This window comes from Pan paniscus, chromosome 10 (assembly GCF_029289425.2).
Source record: "Pan paniscus chromosome 10, NHGRI_mPanPan1-v2.0_pri, whole genome shotgun sequence".
Classification (NCBI taxonomy): domain Eukaryota; kingdom Metazoa; phylum Chordata; class Mammalia; order Primates; family Hominidae; genus Pan; species Pan paniscus.
This window is the reverse complement of record NC_073259.2, coordinates 87,844,858-87,866,255: the sequence shown is the minus strand read 5'-3', so window position 1 is coordinate 87,866,255 and position 21,398 is coordinate 87,844,858. Positions and strand designations below refer to the sequence as shown.

The following is a 21,398-nucleotide window of genomic DNA, read 5'->3' as shown; positions in this document are numbered from 1 at the left end:
AGATAGATGTGTTTACTTTAAATGATCTTTCCTTAATTCTTTAACCCTTCCACTGAAATTAAAGAACTGTTTCTGTAGCAATATCAAGCTGATGATTTGTGGAGATGTTATCTATAAAACCATCAGTTTGATTTTGTGCTTAAAATTGTTAACTAACAAGTTTATATAAGCCTCTCTAGTCAAAATAAATATTGTTGGGATCTCTAAAGCAGATTATCTATTCTTCTATATGGGTGTACATTCCAATAAAATGTAAATGGCATTTTCTTTACTTGATGGTAAAAAATCAGAATTTTTATGGAATTAAGTGTTCTGGTTAATTGAATTCAATGTAATAGCTAATAATTTAACAAAAGACTGCTATGTGCTGTGGGTATATAAAGTAGTCCAATCGAAATGTACAGATGTAGCATGATTTAAAAGGAGAAGAAATTATATTTGACTTAAGGTAATAGAATCAGGACATTTTAGATAAATCTTAAAGTAGGTAGTACTCCACCTGAGAGAAGAAGGGCTTGTAAAACTTGTTGAAAGGGAGAGAAGAAAAACAATATGAGCAAGTGGGGATAATATGGAATACTTTCGCAGGAAAAATGAATTGTTCCATTTGATTGATTTATAGGGTGCATATATACAAAGTAAACAGGAAAAGTAGAGCTATATTGCAGGATGTCTTCAACTGTAGGATAACACTTTTATAATCTTTTTGATAAGTAGTAGTCGTGGAAGATGTTTGAACAATGCCATGGAGAGAATTATTCTTTATAGAATATTATTCTGACAGCAGTGTACAGATTTGAAGATGAGAGGCTTATTGAGAAAAGGTTTATTAGAAAGTCATTGAAGTTGCCCACAATGATAAGAATATGAACTAGAGAAGTGACTCTGGGCTTATAAAGGAGAGGAGATTTAGAGACTTGACCTCTAATTTATGGATGGAGGAAAATGACAGAGAAGGTCTAACATAATTGTGAAGTTTGAAACATAGGAGATTGAAGAGATATACTTAGTGCCATTAACAGAATTAGGGAACTGAAGAAGAGATGGTTTGGAAGTAAAGGTGTTTTATTTTAGACATACTGAGTTTCAAGTTTTCAGTTATAATTCTAGATTGTCCACTCTACAGGTAAAATTAGGACTGGAAATTTAGGAGACTGGACTGGAGAACAACACATTTGAGAATAAGCTGACTACAATTAATATTTAGCCTGAGGAAGTAAAGACCCTCCTCCTAACCCCCCAGGAGAAGAAAGTAGAAAGAGAATATGAGAGATCCAAGAGCAGGCTCTGGAAGGGCTAGCACAAGGAAAGTTGTACACACACACACACACACACAGACACACACACACACACACACCCTGTATAAGGAACGTTGTATACACACACATACACACACACACACACACGCACACAGAGTCAGTCAAGAAAAGGAATGGTCAGAATAAAAAGAAAAAGAAGGTCAAGATAGCATCCAGTAAAAGAAGCCAAAGAGAGTTTAATGGAGGAGGAGGTATAGTTAAGTATTTCAGGAAGGGTTTATTTATGTATCAAGTACAATTAAAAGGTGCTTTTAGACATATAAAGCAGTACTTAAATCCAAATTCATGTTGGGCAGAGTGGAGGTATATCAGCCATTACAGCGTAACAAATGCCCATTTCAAAATTGATAGATAGTACTGCCTCGTTTTTCTCAACTCTAAAATAACAGTAATAGTAGTATTTCATTGGGTAATTATAAGGTTGAAACAGGATAACCCATGTGAAGCACTTAGCTGAGGGTCACACACTAGTAAATATTTGTTAAATGTTATCTTCATTTATAACAATAAATGTTAGCTTCATTTATAACAATAAATGTTATCTGATCTCTGGCTGTTTTATAATGGGGGAAAAAACGTTTGTTTCCAGGTTTTTTGTTTGTTTTTTTGTTTCTGTTTTTTGAGGAGGTGGGAGACCTAATGTGGGTGTTGGCAAACTATGGCTGGTGGGCCAAACCTAGCCCATTACCTGTTTTTGTATAGCAAACTGGTTGGAGAAAAAAAATTTAAAAAATGTCATTGTCCCTAAAGTTTTATTGGTTACAGCCACACTCAATCATTTGTGTATTAATATTATCTGTGTTCCACAAAGCCTAGCATTTACAGTGTAGCCCTGTAAACTCACCAATCAATAAGCAGCTGTCTCAGTACCCATCATATTGCACAGAATATTAGAGTTCGCAAACTTTCTTGGTCATTGGAGCCCCTAGTGTTGGGTAGGATTTTTTCACAGTGCCACTGGCAAAAGGAATTGCCTGTTTGTCTCATTAAGTAGTTTGATGGAAATGTGATCAAAATGGCAGTATGTGCAGTGTCTATGAGATGTCACTGTGCTTCTCTCAAAACTTTAAAATATTCTACAGAGCCCCCGTGATTTTGTTGTGACACTCTGGAGCACTTTGGTGCACATTTTAGGAACTGAGGAATGCTTAGACCCTATTGATAGCAATTCATTACTGGAAGTACCAGAGGTATATCTTTATAACAGTTTTGTCCATGAAGTGGCCCTCAAGCATCATCATGGGAGCTTTAACAAGCCCTGTTAACCTGCTAATTATAGCAAATGTTGGCAATAGATATGAAAGAAATGATTTTTAAAAAATTATTAATACCCTATGCTTGTGGCAACTAGTTAGTTGCTGTATTCACCAATCTATATAGTTAACTGTGGTTGAGTATAGAAATTCTAGAAGTGAAGTTGATGAAGTGATCTAAGGATAACAGAGGTTGCATTTTTAGGGTTGTTGGAAAGCCCTTAAGATAGCATAAATATTTGTACATAAAATTAGTTTTTATTATAGTTGAAATAGTTAATGTTTGGTGGGGAAATCAGTAAATTTAAGGCTGTGATGTTAAAAAAAAAAAGTATTATAATTGGAAAAATATCAGTTACTAGTTTTTGTTGATTATATTGGACACAAAATTTTTTAACCAGAGTATATACATGGATTAAAAACAAAATTCATGTGCAGTAGTTTGTTCAGTCACATGCTATATTATCTACTCTGTATGCCTTTAATTGCTTTAGAAGTTTATTAGATTTTTTTCAGATTATCTCATGCTAAAATTAGAACTTGTTCCCAGTGACTTTTAAAGATTAGATCATTACCCAATTATTGGGGTTTATTATAAAATTATTTTTAAATGAAAATATTTTTTGTTCATAACTTCCCTTTTCTGTTTTCATGCTTTCAATCTTTATCTCTTTACCTGTCTTATTTTAATTGGCTTTAGTATGATTTCATTGCTCCTATCATGCCTGTGGTGGAATCAGTAGATCCTGCATCATGGAGGCAGGGCTTGCGCAAAACTGGCATTGTTCTTGTGCCCAGTAAGGGTGAAAAATCTATGGTGAGGCATTTCTATGTGCAAGAATTTATATTAGGTTACAACATAACAAGTTTAATATAAATTGGTTCCAAAGATGCATGGTTTTAAGTCCTTATGGTGTGCTCATTTCTGTTTTCTGTATTTGCATCATAATTTTTCTGTGTGATATAAAGTGTGTAGTGTGTTTTCTTAAGTCTAACCCTTAGGAAGGTAGTCTATTTCTTTAAAATTTTTAGATCTTTACATTTTTTACTAAGACATTAACCTATGTAGTAAAAGTGTTTTATCCTGAAACTGTAAACCATAATTTTAAATATATTATCTGTAAACTTATTGTTTCCAATTTAAGGACTGATCAGCTTTAAAAATTCTTTTTTCTTTTCCTAAAAAATAAAATAAACACAGTTTCCAACCACAGCTACAAAAATTTCTCCCAAAGAAGAAGAGAGAAAAGATGAGTCTCCTGCAACTTGGAGGTTAGGACTTAGAAAGACGGGCAGCTATGGTGCACTTGCTGAAATCACAGCATCTAAAGAGGGTCAGAAAGAAAAAGATACTGCAGGTGTTACACGTTCAGCTTCAAGTCCCAGACTTTCCTCCTCTTTGGATAATAAAGAAAAGGTAATCTATTTCACAGTCTGGTTTCTATGAAAACTCCTATGATTTCTTTTCCAGGAACATCAAATCTGGTAGATTTTCTGCTAGTTATCTTTAGATCTAGGTATCAAGTTAATTAACCTTAATGAATTACATAAGACAAATGTAATTTATACAGAATTATAAATACTGGAAAGATCAGATGTATTTGCCTAAAACATAAATTATGGGACTATACTCCGTTAAAGGAATCTATTATCTTACTTGAGAATTTATAATAGAACTGTATTAAGGAGCAGGCTTATTTTGTTTATTATGATTCAAGAAGCTTTCTGAAGTTTAAAAAACATAGGAACACATTTATTCTAGAATGTTAGTATACTCATAAGTTACATTTATTCAGTATCTGAAAAAAAATACCAGATTTTTCATCTACCATATTACAAGCAACTTTGTCTTAATGAGTAAATTTAATAACTCTATTTTGAGAGGCAGTATTAATACTGCATTATATAGGATGTACCACAGTTTATTCAATACTAGTATTTATTTCTACAGCATATTCAGTGCTTGGACTATTTTTTGCCCATACAGTTTTCTTTCTATACTTAGAAATGTTTCCTTATATCAGAAATTCAGATGAAATTTCTCATCAAGTAATTCTAATATTTTTGCTTTTTTATCAGTTTACTGTGCAGTTGGTTTCCAGGTATTTTATGCCAGCTTACTAGGAATGTATCAGAGTGTCATTGTCACTACACACTCTTAGCCATATTTGGATAAATATAATTTAAATAATATTTGTTTTGACTATTTTGATGTATTTGAGAGCATTGATTATCAAGGTTCTAAATAGCTTGTATAATATAAATGCTTGAGACCTCTCAGTGAACCATATTTGAAAGTTTATTTCTCTGGAAGAAATAAAGATATTTCAGCTTATGACACAGTATTAATCTGTTAGAGAAGTTTTAGAAAAAGTCATTAAAATCTGGAGAAATTTTTTTCCTTTCTTAGTAAAATATTATCTGATTCCAGGCTAAAAGAGAAAGAAAACTAATTTGAACAGGCTGATTATTGATTGACATTAATTTTAGAGTTCAGCTAGGAATTGTTGAAATACTGTAAACTGTGATAGCTATGTAATTATAATTATTGAATAACCTTTTCTTAATACTTTTAGCATTGCCTATAGCCAGTACCCAAATTAATTTTTACTTATTTTTTTCCCTGTTGTGTAGGAGAAAGATAGTAAAGGAACTAGGCTTGCATATGTTGCACCTACAATACCAAGACGACTAGCCAGTACATCTGACATTGAAGAGAAAGAAAACAGGTGAGTTTATTTTGATTTGCTTTATGCATTCACTATAAAATCTTTATTATCTAGCATTAGAGTTAATACATGAGCATTGTAGTTATGTGCGGATATGTATTGTGGGAAGAGATGGAGGATATTCCTGAAGGAGAAAATACCAGGTACATAGTCCTGAGGAGGTGCAGGCTTGGTATGTTCATGAAATAATAGCAAAGAAGATGTGGCTGAAACAGAGTAAGGGGAAAGTGGGAGGAGATAAGGTCACAAACTAGTACGAGTTCTCTAAATATTCGGAACATTTAGGAAAGGGGAAAGAAGAAGGGAAGGAAAGCCCTTAATCATTTTAGTTTGTTTTAAATATTTTTGTTTAAATATTGTTTAAATATTTTAGTTTCTTCCTGTTTTTCAGCTTATAGAATTTTTTTTTAAATTTAATTATTTTTATTTTATTTTATTTTTTTTTTGAGACAGAGTCTCGCTCTGTCACCCATGCTGGAGTGCAGTGGCGCAATCTCGGCTCACTGCAACCTCCACCTCTCAGGTTCAAGTAGTTCTCTGCCTCAGCCTCTCAAGTGGCTGGGATTACAGGCACCTGCCACCCTGCTCGGCTAATTTTTTTATTTTTAGTAGAGACGGGGTTTCACCATCTTGGCCAGGCTGGTCTTGAACTCCTGACCTTGTGAGCCACCCGCCTCGGCCTCTCAAAGTGCTGGGTTACAGGTGTGAACCACTGCACCCGGCCAATAACTTTTTAATATACTTGTAATCATGTTATAATATCTAATTTTTTATTTTTTTCCCCTAAGATCTCATAAGCAGTCTTCTATGTTAATATATATTCTTAATAAGCATTTTTTTTATCGGCACATAACATACTATAAAGTAGATCTTCTGCGGTTAAAGTAAGCATCTACCCTACTTTATATTTTGTGATCAAAAAGCATATTTCTATAAATATCTGAATTTTCCCCCATACTTAGGGGAAAAAGTATACCTTAGGGTATAATCTTAGTACTGAAATTACTTTATCTTCTTGATTAGTATTCCTAAGTGTCCTCCCAAAGGTTTTTACTAGTTTCAGCTTATACTAATATTTACTAGTGTACAGCTTTCTTAATCCTATTTTAAAATTATGTACCAGAATCTGAAGGGTGTTCTTTTAACAGAGATTCTTCAAGTTTGCGAACAAGTAGTTCATATACAAGGAGAAAATGGGAAGATGATCTTAAAAAAAATAGCTCAATTAATGAAGGATCAACGTATCATAAAAGGTAATAATACTATTCTTAAGTGGTTTTTATGTATTCATTTATAAAAATATGAGGCAATTTGTTTGGAGCCCTCAGTTTAACATCATTTTAAACAAATATGTGTTTTTATTAAATACGAGTTTTTGTTGTTTAAAACTTACTCTAAACACAGGATATATATTTAAAGATAGGTGATAATTTGTTCTTATGCCTATTATATAATTAAGCTTCAAATATTATGAAATGTTTTTTGGATTGTTACATATTTAAAAGGAACTCCTTTAGAAGGAAGTCCTTGACTAGAACAACTTAAACAGGCCAGTGTCTTAATGGATCTAGTTGTCATTGTTGATCTGGAAAGATTTGGCTTGCCCTAGAACTCAGAGCTATGGAAATGCCTTCAGTTGGAATGTTGGTAGTATCATATTGAAGAGGAAAAAAAGCCCTATAAACAATTTCTTTACTAAAAGCAACCAAAAAGAATAAGATGTGAACAAGTATCATGTAGGCATTGGTTACTTCCGAGGTATCTGACCCATTGCTGAAATAATTTCCTTCAAAAAAATGTCAACGTCTTGATTTCCCCGGGTAATACAAAACCAAAGTGTGTTTTTCAGGCTCAGCCTGGCATGACCATATGGTGTGGAATAGTTTCAAAAATATGAAATATCAGATCATCTTTGTCTTGTTGAGAAAGTTGGGAGGAAGCACTAAAATGATACACTACCGAATTAAGTGAAATCGTCTAAACTCTAGCAAGTTGTAGATGCAACTCTTGGTGCTGGAGCTGGTGGTGTATTTAGGAACACAGTTTTTAAATTTTTTTTCTAGCCTTGTAATTTGTATAATGTATAGACATTAACTATAGAATACACATACAAACACATCCTATATAGATATGACTCTTTTGTTTAGTTGCTCCTTTGGTAGAAGACAAGATGATTTGATTAGTTCTAGTGTTCCAAGCACCACATCAACACCAACAGTTACCTCTGCAGCTGGGCTTCAGAAAAGCCTGCTTTCCAGCACAAGCACTACTACAAAGATTACAACGGGTTCTTCCTCAGCAGGCACACAAAGCAGGTAAGTCACAGATACATTTTGTGCTCAGGTCTACTGTGTGCTTATGTATGTGCATGCGTTTTTGTTTAGAAGATTGTGGGGCTCTGGATTTTTTCATTTATCTTGTTAAATTTATTTGCAGACAAAAATTGGTTCCAAAATGAGGCAATTATGCATGTCTGGGGGAAATTTTAAGTCCCTGAACTATGAACTTTCCTTGAATTAGACTGCTTAAAATGTAAATTTCTCTCTTTGACAGCTCTGGGTGAGCTTTTTGGTTCATAATTTAAGGATGTCTCACCTTGCGTTTTAAAAAAATCCATCCCTGTAGTCATGTGTTTTCAGCTGCTAGAAAGTGCTTTCATTGTTTAGCTGTTTTCCTTTTCTCTTTTTTGTGTTGCTGCTTATGATGCTATAGTACCTCAAATCGTTTGTGGGCTGAGGATAGTACTGAGAAAGAAAAGGACAGTGTTCCTACGGCAGTGACCATTCCTGTTGCTCCAACTGTTGTAAATGCTGCAGCTTCTACCACAACCCTGACTACAACTACTGCTGGCACTGTCTCCTCCACAACAGAGGTCAGGGAGAGACGCAGGTGTGTAAAGGTCATAACAGTACTGCTGATATATCTTGCCCAGTGATCAAAGTTGTTTTTTGTTTTAAAAAAGATCTTGTGAGGTTGATGGCCATCTCTCCAGTAGACTAATAAATGAAATACCCTGTCAGCTCAGAACTATGTAAATTGATACAACTAGCAATTATTTATATTTAGGCTTTGCGACTCACCTCTGACAGAATTAATGTTTTTTTGTTTAAAGTCAGTGAGCAAGACAGTTGTTTTCTTAAACATTTTAGTTTCTAAGGTGGTTTATTTCAAAAAAAATTTTTTGATGAAGAACTGAAAACACCCCACACTTAGGGAAAATTAGATGCAACATGACAAAAACAGGTTTTGTCATTCTTCTCATTGTTTCCTCCCATTATTAAGAAATTTGAAGGATGTTGAACTGTTTTGTTCCTGTTGATTTGGAGAATTTCTTCTCTTGGTAAGGAAAGACTTCTGTGCATAAGTGTAAGCCAAATAATTTTGAGTATGTTGAATACATTCATTTAATTTTATCTCTGATACATAGAAAGCACTTATTCAGATTTTTTCAAAGAGTCTGAATTTATTTTGTGTGCTTAAATATTTTTAAAAGATTGCTCACTTCTTTCTATTGCTGCCTACTGGCATGGAATCATAGATGTACAAAGGAGCTTACTAACTATCTTTTGGGATTTCCTTGCTTTACCGAAGGAAACTGAGACCCAGAAATAATATGTGACTATTTTACTTTTGTATGGTTTATTGGTGTGAGGGCTGAGGCTAGCCCCAAGATTGCAGGAAAAGTAGTTCAGTTCTTTCTGCTATATTATGCACAGTCCTTAGCTTTTTTTTTCCTCTTGAAAAAAAATAAAACCTTAGGAAACCAAATGTCAGCTTTATTTTTATATTTTATTCTTGCAAAATTAAATTAACTATGTAACTAATTTTTTTTTTACTAAAATACTGACCAGATTAACTTTGTTTTATTTCTGTCACGTAGTACTTACATACAGAGTTCTTTTTCTCTGTTGCCTAGTGAAGTGCCTGGCCTGTAGTAGTAATGGCCTCACAGTAATATTTGTGTTTGAATATATGAAAAGTAATAAGTTAGTGTTAACTTTTTTTCTATCATTGCATCTTTAGTTTTTGCCTATATTTAGGTTTTGTTTCTATTTCTATGGTGAAATTTAGTGGTACTTTTATAATGCCACTGCAAGTGGTTAGTATTTTGTGATTTGAGTACCAGTATAGGTCATATTATATTTTAATTATCTTCCCCTTTTTCCTATAAACTTAAGTCAGTTTTAGGTTGTTGTAGTGCTTCTCAGTAAGACCACAGAGCCAACAGAAATTAGTATCCATCATTTAATCAAACTTAAATAAGTTTGAGGGCTTTGCTTTTTTTGGTGGTGGGGTTGGGAGGGGTTATTGAAAGGAAGAAGGATCAGAAGTTCTTGGTTTCTTACTCCTTACTCTGCCTTGATTCTTAAGGTTAGAATTATCTTTGAGTCAGAAACTCTTCTGTTAAATGAGGTGTTTGATTTATATTATTTTTAACTTCTAGAATCTTTTTTATCTCTAGCATAGAGATTCAGTGCTTTTGAAAATTTCTCCAGTGACAAAACCTAATAAATGTCTCCCCAGAATCATCAGTTGTTTCAGAACAAATTATGATTCTTAACCCACAGATTGTTTATTCTGCTAAAGAGAATTGAGTTTTGACTTTTAGAATTAGTCCTAATTAGTTTTAATGGAAGACATTGAAGATTGAAAATTAAACGCTTGGATATATTTTTAAACACAACAGATTCTAATTGCATAAGAAAAAAATGTGGCAACATTTTTTCTCGTCTATATTATAGAGATTTTTTGTTTGTCTTAACCTTGTTTCAATGATGTTTGCAGTGATATTGTTTGTGTTTTGTTCCATGTGAAATAATTGTTTGCAATCTTGAATACATTGTTGGCCTCTTCTCTTTGTCTTTTATTTAAATTTCGTCAGTGGTTCTGAAATGTATATGATTTAAAATTTGCCTAAAAAATGTATATATGGTGATTTGAGAATATACTGTGGCTAAAACAAAAAAAGTCAACACAGGTATACCCTTTGGGTTGCTCAGAAAATGGTAAGCATCTAAGGAATAAAATTATATACCCTATATAGTTCTAAGAAAGAGATGCAGTAGGTCAGTGTGATACAGCAATGATAAAGGCAACAATGGGGTTTGGTGGGTATATTCTACCATCTTTTAATGATCAGCTCTTTGCAATTAAAAGTACATAAAATATATAAATTATTTTTCTTCTCTATGTCGTATTCTTAGAGGTCTGCTCTAGATAGGTACCCCAAAGGAGGAGAAAGGAACTGAATATTAGATGGTAATTATCAAATAAAGGAAATGTGTCTATATTACAAATTGATAAGCTATATTTTTATGCTAATTTGGGATGAATGTCATATGGAAAATTAAAATTATCTGCAGGTGCAGATTTTATGTCTTTCAGTTAGTAACTTTTATCCCCCCAACCTTCATATGTGAAACCAGGTATGATAGATATATTGACTTTCATGGCAATTTGAAACTATTGAAAAGGAATCCAGGCTCATTGGGAGAGAGTGTAGTGGTTGATAGTACTATTTGCCATGGTACTAAAAAAGAGCCAAGTGTCAATGCAAGTTTCTCTATTATACACTAAATATGAAACATTTCACTGTAGTCAAATTTGACAGTAGTTCACGTTCATATTTAGTTTCAGAGCACCTCATGAAATGCTAAAGTGATAGCATGCACCCTATCTGTCTTGCTATGAACTTTTTTTTTCCAAGACAGGATCTCTGTCACCCAGGCTGTAGTGTGGTGGTGTGATGATAGCTTCTGCAGCCATGACCTCCTGGGCTCAAGCAATCCTCTCACCTCAGCCTCCTGAGTAGCTGGGACTACAGGTGCGCCATCACACCCAGCTAATTTTTTAAATTTTTGTAGAGATGGAGTCTCGCTATGTTGCCTAGGCTGGTCTCAAACTCCTGGCCACAAGCAGTCTTCCCACCTTGACCTCCCAATGTGCTGGAATACAGGCATGAGCAACTGTACCCAGCCTGCTATAAGCTTTGTTTAACCAGATTAACTATCACATTTAGGTTTCATCTCCTTTTATTTTTTCTTCTCTTCCTTTGGTAGAAGTCCAAAAAGTAATAACTTGCATAGGGCCAGTAGGTACATAAATTAAATGAATGAATGGAAAAAATAGCTATTGGACATTTTCCAGGCTGGTGTTCTTAGGAGCACTTTTCTATATTTACTGAATATGCCACAAAATGGGTCAGGGGTGGAGGATTCTCTATTTAAATGGTCTTGGGAAGTACTGAGTTAAGCCAAGTTAATATAGGTTACATCTCTGATTGTATCACAGAGCTTTCAATATTTTATTGTGATTTTCCTAGAGAAGGTTAGAATGTATAGCATTTCCCTAATTTATGCAACCATTTTCTATAACATATTAATGTTTCTTAAATTTTAATAACAAGATTATTAGTTACTCTCTTATTCCTTTTGAATTACTTGTCCCAGGAAACTCACTATAATAGTTATAAAAACATAGTATCTGTTATATCTAAATAAAATTAAAGTCAAAGTATAATAGTGATGGAATTTTCATCTTAATATAAGTATGTTGGATGTCCCATTCAAGTAAAACTCCCTCTTGTAAATTTCTTGACTTAGCTACAAATGTAATTATGTGGAAACAGCAAGAAGAACCAGTTTTCTGAACTAATTTTAAGCAATAAGTAAGAGTTAATTGATGAAATTGAGGCAACTAAGATCTTGCGTGAGAAATTACCTGGTCATCTTAGGGTTAATTGTCTAAGGAGGTGAATGCTAAGAAGAGTGTCATATATTCTAGTTTTAGAGAAACAGATTCCAAAAATTTCAGGGTTGTAGAAAGAAATATGATTTCCTTATATATATAAAAAGAATGAGGGCTCTCTAAAAAGAGTTTTGAAAAAATGGTAGATGATTCTAAGGATCTTTGAAGATATGCTATACTCGCTGAACTGAGAGCTTTAAAGGACACAGAGAAAAGGCATAAAACTCACAGTAAATTCAGAGGTTTGTTATGATTGTATGAATAGTGTTAGGCTAAAAAAATGAATTACAAATTGAGAAGAATGTTAAAGCTAACAAAAGAAAGAGCCTTTTTTTTTTTTTTTTTTTTTTTTTTTGAGACAGAGTTTTGCTCTAGTTGCCCAGGCTGGAGTGCAATGGCGCAATCTCAGCTCACTGCAATCTCCACCTCCCGGGTTCAAGCAGTTCTCCTGCCTCAGCCTCCTGAGTAGCTAGGATTACAGGCATGCGCCACCACGCCTGGCTAATTTTGTATTTTTAATAGAGACGGGGTTTCTCCATGTTGGTCAGGCTGGTCTCAAACTCCTGACCTCAGGTGATCCACCTGCCTCGGCCTCCCAAACTACTGGGATTACAGGCATGAGCCACCGCGCCCAGCCAAGAAAGAGCCTTTTTTAAAAGTAGCATTTGAGCTGGGCACGGTGGCTCATGCCTGTAATCCCAGCACTTTGGGAGGCTGAGGTGGGCGGATCACGAGGTCAGAAGATCAAGACCATCCTGGCTAACAGGGTGAAACCCCGTCTCTACTAAAAATACAAAAAATTAGCCAGATGTGGTGGCAGACGCCTGTAGTCTCAACTACTCGGGAGGCTGAGGCAGGAGAATGGCGTGAACCCAGGAGGCAAAGCTTGCAGTGAGCCGAGATCACGCCACTGCACTCTAGCCTGGGCGACAGAGCGAGACTCCATTTCAAAAAAAAAAAAAAAAAAAAAGTAGCATTTGAATAAAGAAAACTCACTAGATCATTGCTTGGGGTTTTGAGAGGGGGATACATGGAGTAAACTTAATAAATTTAAACAGCATAGAAGATAGAGATACAGTTGACCCTTGAACAATGCAAGGGTTAGGGGTGCTGACTCCCTGTGCAGTCAAAAATTTGCGTAAAACTTTTGAGTCCCCCTAATCTAAATTAATAGCCTACCATTGACTGCAAGCCTTACCAATAACATAAGCAGTTGATTAGCACGTATATTGTATGTTACATATATTATATACTGTATTCTTACTATAAAGCTAGCTAGAGAAAAGAATGTTATTAAGATAATCATAAGGAAGAAAAATGTATTTACTACTCATTAAGTGGAAGTGGGTCATCATAAAGGTCAGAATTCTCTTCGTCCTCACACTGAGGAGGAAGAGGAGGGATTGGTCTTGCTATCTCAGAGGTGGTGGAGGTGGAAGGAGGCAGAAGAGGCAGGCACACTTGGTGTAACTTTCATATAAGTGGACCTGCACAGTTCAAACTTGTGTTGTTCAGCAGTCAACTGTACTCTAGTTCTATAAGTGTTCTCTGAGAAATGTGAGCTAGGTGGTGTAATTCGATGAAGCGTTAATGATTGAACTTCCCAAGAAATATTGATTATCAGAGGAAAGTCTTTATGTTGTGTTGCAGGGCTCTGTCATATCTTTGCTTGTTTGACTCTTTAATTATTTAACTTTTTTTTTTGAGTCTCAACTCTGTCACCCAGGCTGCGGGGTGGTACAATCTCAGCTCACTGCAGCCTTGATCTCCAGGCTCAGGTGATCCTCTCATCTCAGCCTCCCGAGTAACTGGGAGTACAGGCATGTGCCACATGCCTGGCTAATTTTTCTATTTTTTTGTAGCGACAGGTTTCCTCATGTTTCCCAGGCTGGGCTCGAATTCCTGGGCTCAAGCAATCAGCCTGCTTCAGCCTTCCAATGTGCTGGAATTACAGGCATGACCCACCACACCCAGCCTTACTTAACTTTTGACACAGATTACTTGCTATTGAAAAGGTGCATACCCCGTGACAAGAGGAAACATAGGCTTAAATTTATAAGAAGAAATTTAGTGAAGATAAATGCCAAGTCCTGTTCTTTATATCAGAAAATCAGTTACTTAGGAGTAACATGCTGATTTAAAAGCTGTTTATATATAAAAAAACACTGGAATTTTTTAGAGCACTCAAAAGTATGAACAATAATATGTTGTCTGACGTGTTATTAGTAAAAGCACACTGACAAGAATGCAGGGAGACCGGGCGCGGTGGCCCACGCCTTTAATCCCAACACCCTCTGAGGCCGAGACAGGCAGATCACTTGAGGTCAGGAGTTCGAGACCAGCCTGGCCAACATGGTTGAAACCCCATCTCCACTAAAAATAAAAAAATTAGTCGGGCGTGGTGGTATGCGCAGGTAGTCCCAGCTACTCAGGAGGCTGAGGTGAGAGAATCACTTGAACCCGGGAGGCAGAGGTTACAGTGAGCTGAGATCGCGCCACTGCACTCCAGCCTGGGCGACAGAGCGAGACTTTGTCTCAAACCAAAACAAAACAAAACAAAAAGATTTAGAAAGGAATTTGATACCTGTCTTCCAATATTTGAAAATACTGTAGGTAGAGAATAATTTAAAACCCCTTTTAGTAGGTCATTAAGTAAGATGCTTAGATTATCACTTTTGGGGGATGTTTTCAGGGCTGGAGAAGAGGACCTTCCTCAGTTAAAAACAGACAAAAAATTTACTCCTTATCCATTCTGCTTAATTGGGCTAAATGAAATCCTTCTATTTTTTTCAATAGAGCTAAAATTTTTAATCTTCAGTTCTCTAAATCCTTTTCAAAAATGTGGTTCCATCTTAAAATTAAATTACATTATTTTTAAAAATGTAGTTAGGAAGTTAAAATGTGATGTTAAAATATAATTATTAAAATATAACTAGTTCCAATCTAAAAAGAAATTACAAGATTGCATTATTGAATTTCAAAGACCATTTTCTGAAGACTTTTCCTTAAAACTTATTAAGATATTAAACCTGTATGTTTTATTCATATGCATTGATAGATATTTACATTCACAGGTATTGTATTTACAACTAACGATTTTTCAATTTACTACTGTAGATCATACCTCACTCCTGTTAGGGATGAAGAGTCTGAATCCCAAAGAAAAGCAAGATCTAGACAAGCAAGACAATCTAGAAGATCAACACAGGTATAGTTAATGTAATTAATATATAAAACTTACATAAGTAGCATATAAAATATATATACACACACTGACATAAAACAAGTTACCTTTCTCTTTTTCACTTTGTTGTGAAAATATTGATGTCAGTATATAGTGTGAGTAAATCCTTAAAAGGTAAAGGTTGCTGTAGTTATTCTAGTAATTCTAGTGTGAATAAATCCTTAAAAGGTAAAGGTTGCTCATAGCCTTTTGTATGGTTACACTGCTACTATTATATTTCATCTAATTAGCATATGCCTTTGTGTCTGTATGAGTATTTTTTAAATCCTTATTCCTAATACAGTGTCTGGCCCAGAGTATTTGGTTAGAATAAATTAATCATATATGATGTCTAATAAGTATTTAAAAGTTCTATGAATATTTGGAAATCGGGGGCAGAGAATAGGCTCGTATATTAGGTATAAACAACTAATGTGCAAGTATGAAAAAAATCTCATTCAGGCTGGTGATCTCCTTACCTCCGTTTTGCCATTCTGATTATGCTGTATATGATGTATACTTTTGTGTCTTTCTGCTTTCCCACAGTTAAGAAGCTCCACAGTCCAGATTCAGCTGTCTATCCTTACCATTACTTAGCTTTCAAGCTGAACTATTTGCTAGGGCCTTAATATACTTTTTCTGTCTTTATACTTTTCACTTCTTGAAATCTAACCTGTTCTTCAAGGTCAAATCTTGAAAAATTTATCGAAATCTCTTTTAAGCCTTAACAATCATCATGCATGTGTATATAGATACATATACACACATATATATACACACACACAGACATATATATAAACATAAATATTTATAATATACAAACAGTACAGATATTGGCTATTCTTCTCTAGTTTGAACTTGTGGGGAACATTTATATGCATAGAGTATCCAGTACCTATCGTTGTGCTTGCTAATGGTGATTCTTCATAGAATGAATGTAACTTGCTGTTTCCATTTGCAAACCAATTTTAAACATGCATATTTGACTTTTAATGCATTTGTATGTAATATATCTATTTCTAAAATATTCCTTGAAACAAGCTTTAATGCATCTCATAATTATATTGATCTTTTTGTGTGTGCAGGGAGTGACATTAACTGATCTTCAAGAAGCTGAGAAAACAATAGGAAGAAGTCGTTCTACCCGAACCAGAGAACAAGAAAACGAAGAAAAAGAAAAAGAGGAAAAAGAAAAACAAGATAAAGAGAAACAAGAAGAAAAGAAGGAGTCAGAAACATCTAGAGAAGATGAATATAAACAAAAGTACTCCAGAACGTATGATGAGGTAACAGTATATCAAAAGCACATTTAAGTCAAATGGTACGAATAGTCCTTATGATCCTTAACATACAAGAGATTTATATACCAACAAACCATATGCAAAATACTGTAAAGGATTTTAGCTGGAAATTTGAATTACTTTGGCGTGATTAGTATACTATTTCTTTGAAATGAATTTTTAAGTATTTTATGTTTTTAATTGTGTTTAATGTTTCAAATGGGTTTTGATCTTAATGTTTCACAGACTTACCAGCGTTATAGGCCAGTATCAACTTCAAGTTCAACCACTCCATCCTCTTCACTTTCTACTATGAGCAGTTCACTCTATGCTTCAAGTCAACTAAACAGGCCAAATAGTCTTGTAGGCATAACTTCTGCTTACTCCAGAGGAATAACAAAAGAAAATGAAAGAGGTAAGAATACCAAATTTTGAAAACACTTTGCTTTCTTCATATATAATCCTTTGGATTAGGGCTTCCTAAATAATAATTCAACAGTAAAGGAACAGCATCCTAACTTGTGATTCATTGAACCTAAACAGAAAGAATATGAAGGTTGAGAATGAGAAAAGTAGAAAACAGAAATAGAATATGGCCTGCTGTTGATACTAATATTTTTATAACCTAATACTTCACAAAAATCTTCATGTCCACCTACAAAGAAAAGTTAATATCGAACTGGTGGGTGACTATTTCTAGAAGCAGTTTACTAGTGTAGTACTTCTCAGATGCTTTAAGCTATTTCTTGCCTACTGTGTAGATCATATCATTTAAATGTTTTTTTGTGAAATTGTTGTAAACTAAAATTACTAAATACATGTAATGCTCTCACTAAAACACATTTGTATGCTTATTTCTTAAAAAATACATTTCTTTCTCAACTATATATTGGCATATTGATACTCATTACCATTTCCTATTATTTTATATAAACTTTCTATTTAAATTTTGAGTAATTCCTACTTTAAATCAGATATAAGTACTAAATATAGGCATTTCATATTTTAAAGCCTAAATCTTACAGTATTAGTCATGATAATATCAGTAGTAATGTAGAATAAACAGCAGAAAATAAAGTTTTTTCCCAATTTCCAGCTATATATTTTCTCATGTTGATCATTGAGATATTTCAGTTCTTTAAACTTCTATGTGTGAGGCCAGCATTGTGTTCGTAAAAATGTTGAACCAACATTTAAAATTAGAGATACTCACTTCAAACTTCAGATTTTTGCCATTTCTTGAAAAGTTGGCTGACCTGGCAACACTGGATCTGAATTCTCACATACCAACAATTGGCTGGAGCTAAGTAGTAGCAGCTGCCTACCTTCCATCCCCCTAGATAGTCCCCTGGCCCATTTTACCCATTGTTTTTACAATTACCTTGCAAAATATTGTCAAGATATATTGCTATATTGTGGTTCATTGCAATCCTTAACAGAGGGAGAAAAAAGAGAAGAGGAGAAAGAAGGAGAAGATAAATCACAACCTAAATCAATCAGAGAACGACGACGACCAAGAGAGAAAAGAAGATCTACAGGAGTTTCATTTTGGACACAAGATGTGAGAACCTATTAAAATACATTATTTGATAGTATTCTTGATAGTATTCTTAATGTGTCCAAAAATACATACTAATAATTTCTTATATGCCTTAGATTTCATATTCCTTAAATCATCACTGTGTTTTCTGAGTTGTTAAATAAGAAAAATTATTTTTAAGGATAGTTAACTACTTAGATTGTTGGTACTACTTAAAAGGAGTGGTTCTGACCTAATTATGGAATAGAAATAATAATGTCTGAAGCTCAGAGTGCATGTACTGATTATTTTATAATAGGTAAACTGCTTCTTGTAAAAACATCTTTTAAGAATTTCTAAGGAGTCTGTTTAATTTCATTTTCATAAATATCATTATAAGATCTACATTACAGATTACTTCCATTTCAAAGCATGCTAAATAGAGACAGTGCTTTGCTTATCAAATTACAACAGTCTTGTAAAAATTAGTGTTTTCCTGGTCCTTGACTGTAGGCCTGACATTGCTATTCATTGATTTTGTTTCCATTTTCTAAAAAATAAACCTTTTATTGAAGTATGGCATGTTTAGAAACATAATTCATACATGTATAGCTTAATGGATTAGCACAATAGGAGCATATCTATGTAATCACCACTCAGAATGATGAATAAAAACAGCAGTGTAGATTGCCCCCATGTTCTCCCTCTCAATCCCTATCATCCTCATTTTCAAAGTCAGCTAGTATCCTGATTTCTAACACCGTAGTTAACTATGCCTGTTTTTGAAGAGCATATGACTAGAACTATAAATTTTATAACTCAGTGTTATAAGATATATCTATGCTATTGTATGTAGCAGTACATTTACTTCTATTGTTATAAAAATATTTTTTAAAGAAAATTTCTAACTATTCTTTCACTGAAAGAACATGGAATCATCTGTCTTCCTGTTAAACTGACCCATCTCTCACTATATGTTCCTCTTTTATCTCTAATATTATATCTGACCTTAAATACTGCTTTTTTGAAAAGCTTCCTTTTGATTATCTTTGTATAATATATTTTCTGTTATTTTCAATTTATTTGTTTTTTTTTAATAAACATATTTAGGTCAACTTTTTTCTGAACTTTTTTTTAATTGCAGTGTTTCAGTCCATTTTAATTTTACTTAATTACTAATTACTTAATTACATGAAACAAATAACATTGTCATATGCAGTTTAAAATATATAAAGAGCTAAGGCATATGAAAACAATAGCACAAAAATATGGGAAAGTATTAAATGGAGTTGAAGAGTTTTAGTATCTTTGCATTGTCCATGCTGTGGACAAAATATATATTCAACTTGATGAATCAAGAGTGCATATGTCTATTTAAAAAAGTTTAAAAAGAGAGGGAAAATCATACATAAATGACAAAGAAGGGAAGAACAGATGGGGAAATCGAAAAATAGTTTTCTATTTTTCTTTTGATTTTTAATATAGAAAAGTTAAACATATACTTTATAGAAGTAACATAATAGTATAATGAGCCCTACCCCAAGTATTCATTTTTTCAGCTAAGTTCCCACTCCATCTCCCAACTCCCATATTATTTAGAAGAAAATCCTAGACATCTCATTCTATCTACAAATGTCTCAATGTATATTCTGAGAGAGAAGGACTCCCAAAAATAATTTTAAAAAATAATTTTTGAAATTATTACTAAAATTTCCTAAAATATAAATTGGCAATCTGTTTTTAGAGTGATGAAAATGAACAAGAACAACAATCAGACACAGAAGAGGGATCCAATAAGAAAGAAACTCAGGTAAATACCATTACTTTTTGTATTGAGAAGTATTCATATTTTTTAATAATTACTTTTAAATTGTGTTTTATTATATTTATTCATGCAAAGCAGTTATTGCATACTCTACCTACATGCTGGGTATGCAATATCAGTGTTTGCCTGGGGATCAGGATTAAAAGGACTGGGAAGGGTCACAAAATAATGTTTTGGAGGTGATGAAAATGTTCTGGGTCTTGATCCTAGCAGTGGTTTTATGGATATACAGAACTGCTAAAACTCGCCAAATTGTACACTCTAAGTGGATGTAATTTAATGTATGTCATTTAACCTTCGGAGTTAAAAGAAAAAGCAAAAAAAGAAATAGTACCCTTGGCCAACGGAAAATATCTAAAGGATAATCAGAAGTAGTGGAAATCCAGAAGTAGTAGGCTCAGATTTTATTTCTGTAGATTTTATTTCAAAGTTATGTTCTGGAGAATATAGGCATCTTTTAACTTTCTTTTACATGTATTTAGAAATTTAGAGTCTCCAACAGATTTTTATGTTGAGAATCTAAAAGACATTTTTTTCCTCTCAGTACTGATGAAGGACCTAAATCAAGTTTGAATGACAAGGCTGCACAGCCAGCAAGGGTTGAAAGTTCCCCCGACCCCCTTCCTGATTGTTTGGCTGTGTAGAAAGCTAAAAAAATATTCAAAATATTTCTGTTCATATGAGGATAGAGCTGAACAACACGAGTCTAAACCTGGCACTGTCTAGCATGAAATAGCATTCTGGTCATATTAATATTTTCTTCATTTTGAGTTGAAGTTCCTTAATAGAGCTATTACATTTCTTTTTAGTCAGCAAGGATCTACAGTAATGTGAACAAAAGTTGGTTACCTGTGCTAGGTGACGGTGAACATTATTTTAGGGCCAAGTTTGCCTATTTTGACCCCAAAATTTTATTTTATCTTTAGGTGGCCAGACAATGAGGAGTGAATTGGTTCTGAGGTTAAATTATTTGCAGGCCTAAAGCTTTAACTGTTACCTAAATTTTTTGGTTATCAGTTATCAGAACTCCCCAATTTACCTATGTCCCTTCTTTATTAAACAAGAGGGGAGGAAATTAGTAAACCATCCCCATCTGACCCCTCTCATTGCCTTATCACGCAGACTCCAGCCCCCACCAGGCTGGAGTGGAAGGGAGATTGTCTGGCTTTTAAAGTTGTAATTTTGAAGCATATTGATATATATTGTATTTTAAGTTTTACTGTTAAAATTATATGAGATAAGTTAAGATGAAGAGGAACATTGTTTCTAAGAAGAAAAGTTTTTTTATTTTCAATTTAAGTAGTTTTTGTTTACTTTAGATTGTTTAGAGTTCTTTTAGTTATAAGTAATGAATAACATATAAAGAAATATAACAAATATAAATAACAATATGAAACCTAAGTCAAACTGGATTAAACAAAGAAAATGTATTGTACTCCAGTTATATTCTGCAGTCCTTTGTGTCAGCTTCATCCTCAGGCTGATGTACCTCATAGGGATAGG

At 33.8% G+C, this 21,398-nt stretch overlaps 1 protein-coding gene across 4 annotated transcripts in view; it reads left to right on the top strand.

Moving 5' to 3' along the window:
• Positions 1-21,398, top strand: part of PPP1R12A (protein phosphatase 1 regulatory subunit 12A) — a 164,005-nt gene that overhangs the window by 124,046 nt on the left and 18,561 nt on the right. For 2 of the 4 annotated variants that reach the window (XM_003832870.7, XM_055095937.2), the window contains exons 10-19: positions 3,774-3,989; positions 5,207-5,301; positions 6,450-6,554; positions 7,449-7,616; positions 8,014-8,190; positions 15,166-15,256; positions 16,357-16,557; positions 16,798-16,966; positions 17,991-18,112; positions 19,815-19,880. In XM_003832870.7, the coding sequence (XP_003832918.1) occupies positions 3,774-3,989; positions 5,207-5,301; positions 6,450-6,554; positions 7,449-7,616; positions 8,014-8,190; positions 15,166-15,256; positions 16,357-16,557; positions 16,798-16,966; positions 17,991-18,112; positions 19,815-19,880 (1,410 nt within the window). The remainder of the gene's footprint in view (positions 1-3,773; positions 3,990-5,206; positions 5,302-6,449; positions 6,555-7,448; positions 7,617-8,013; positions 8,191-15,165; positions 15,257-16,356; positions 16,558-16,797; positions 16,967-17,990; positions 18,113-19,814; positions 19,881-21,398) is intronic. The other 2 variants (XM_008958330.6, XM_034936274.3) reach the window with 2 other exon arrangements.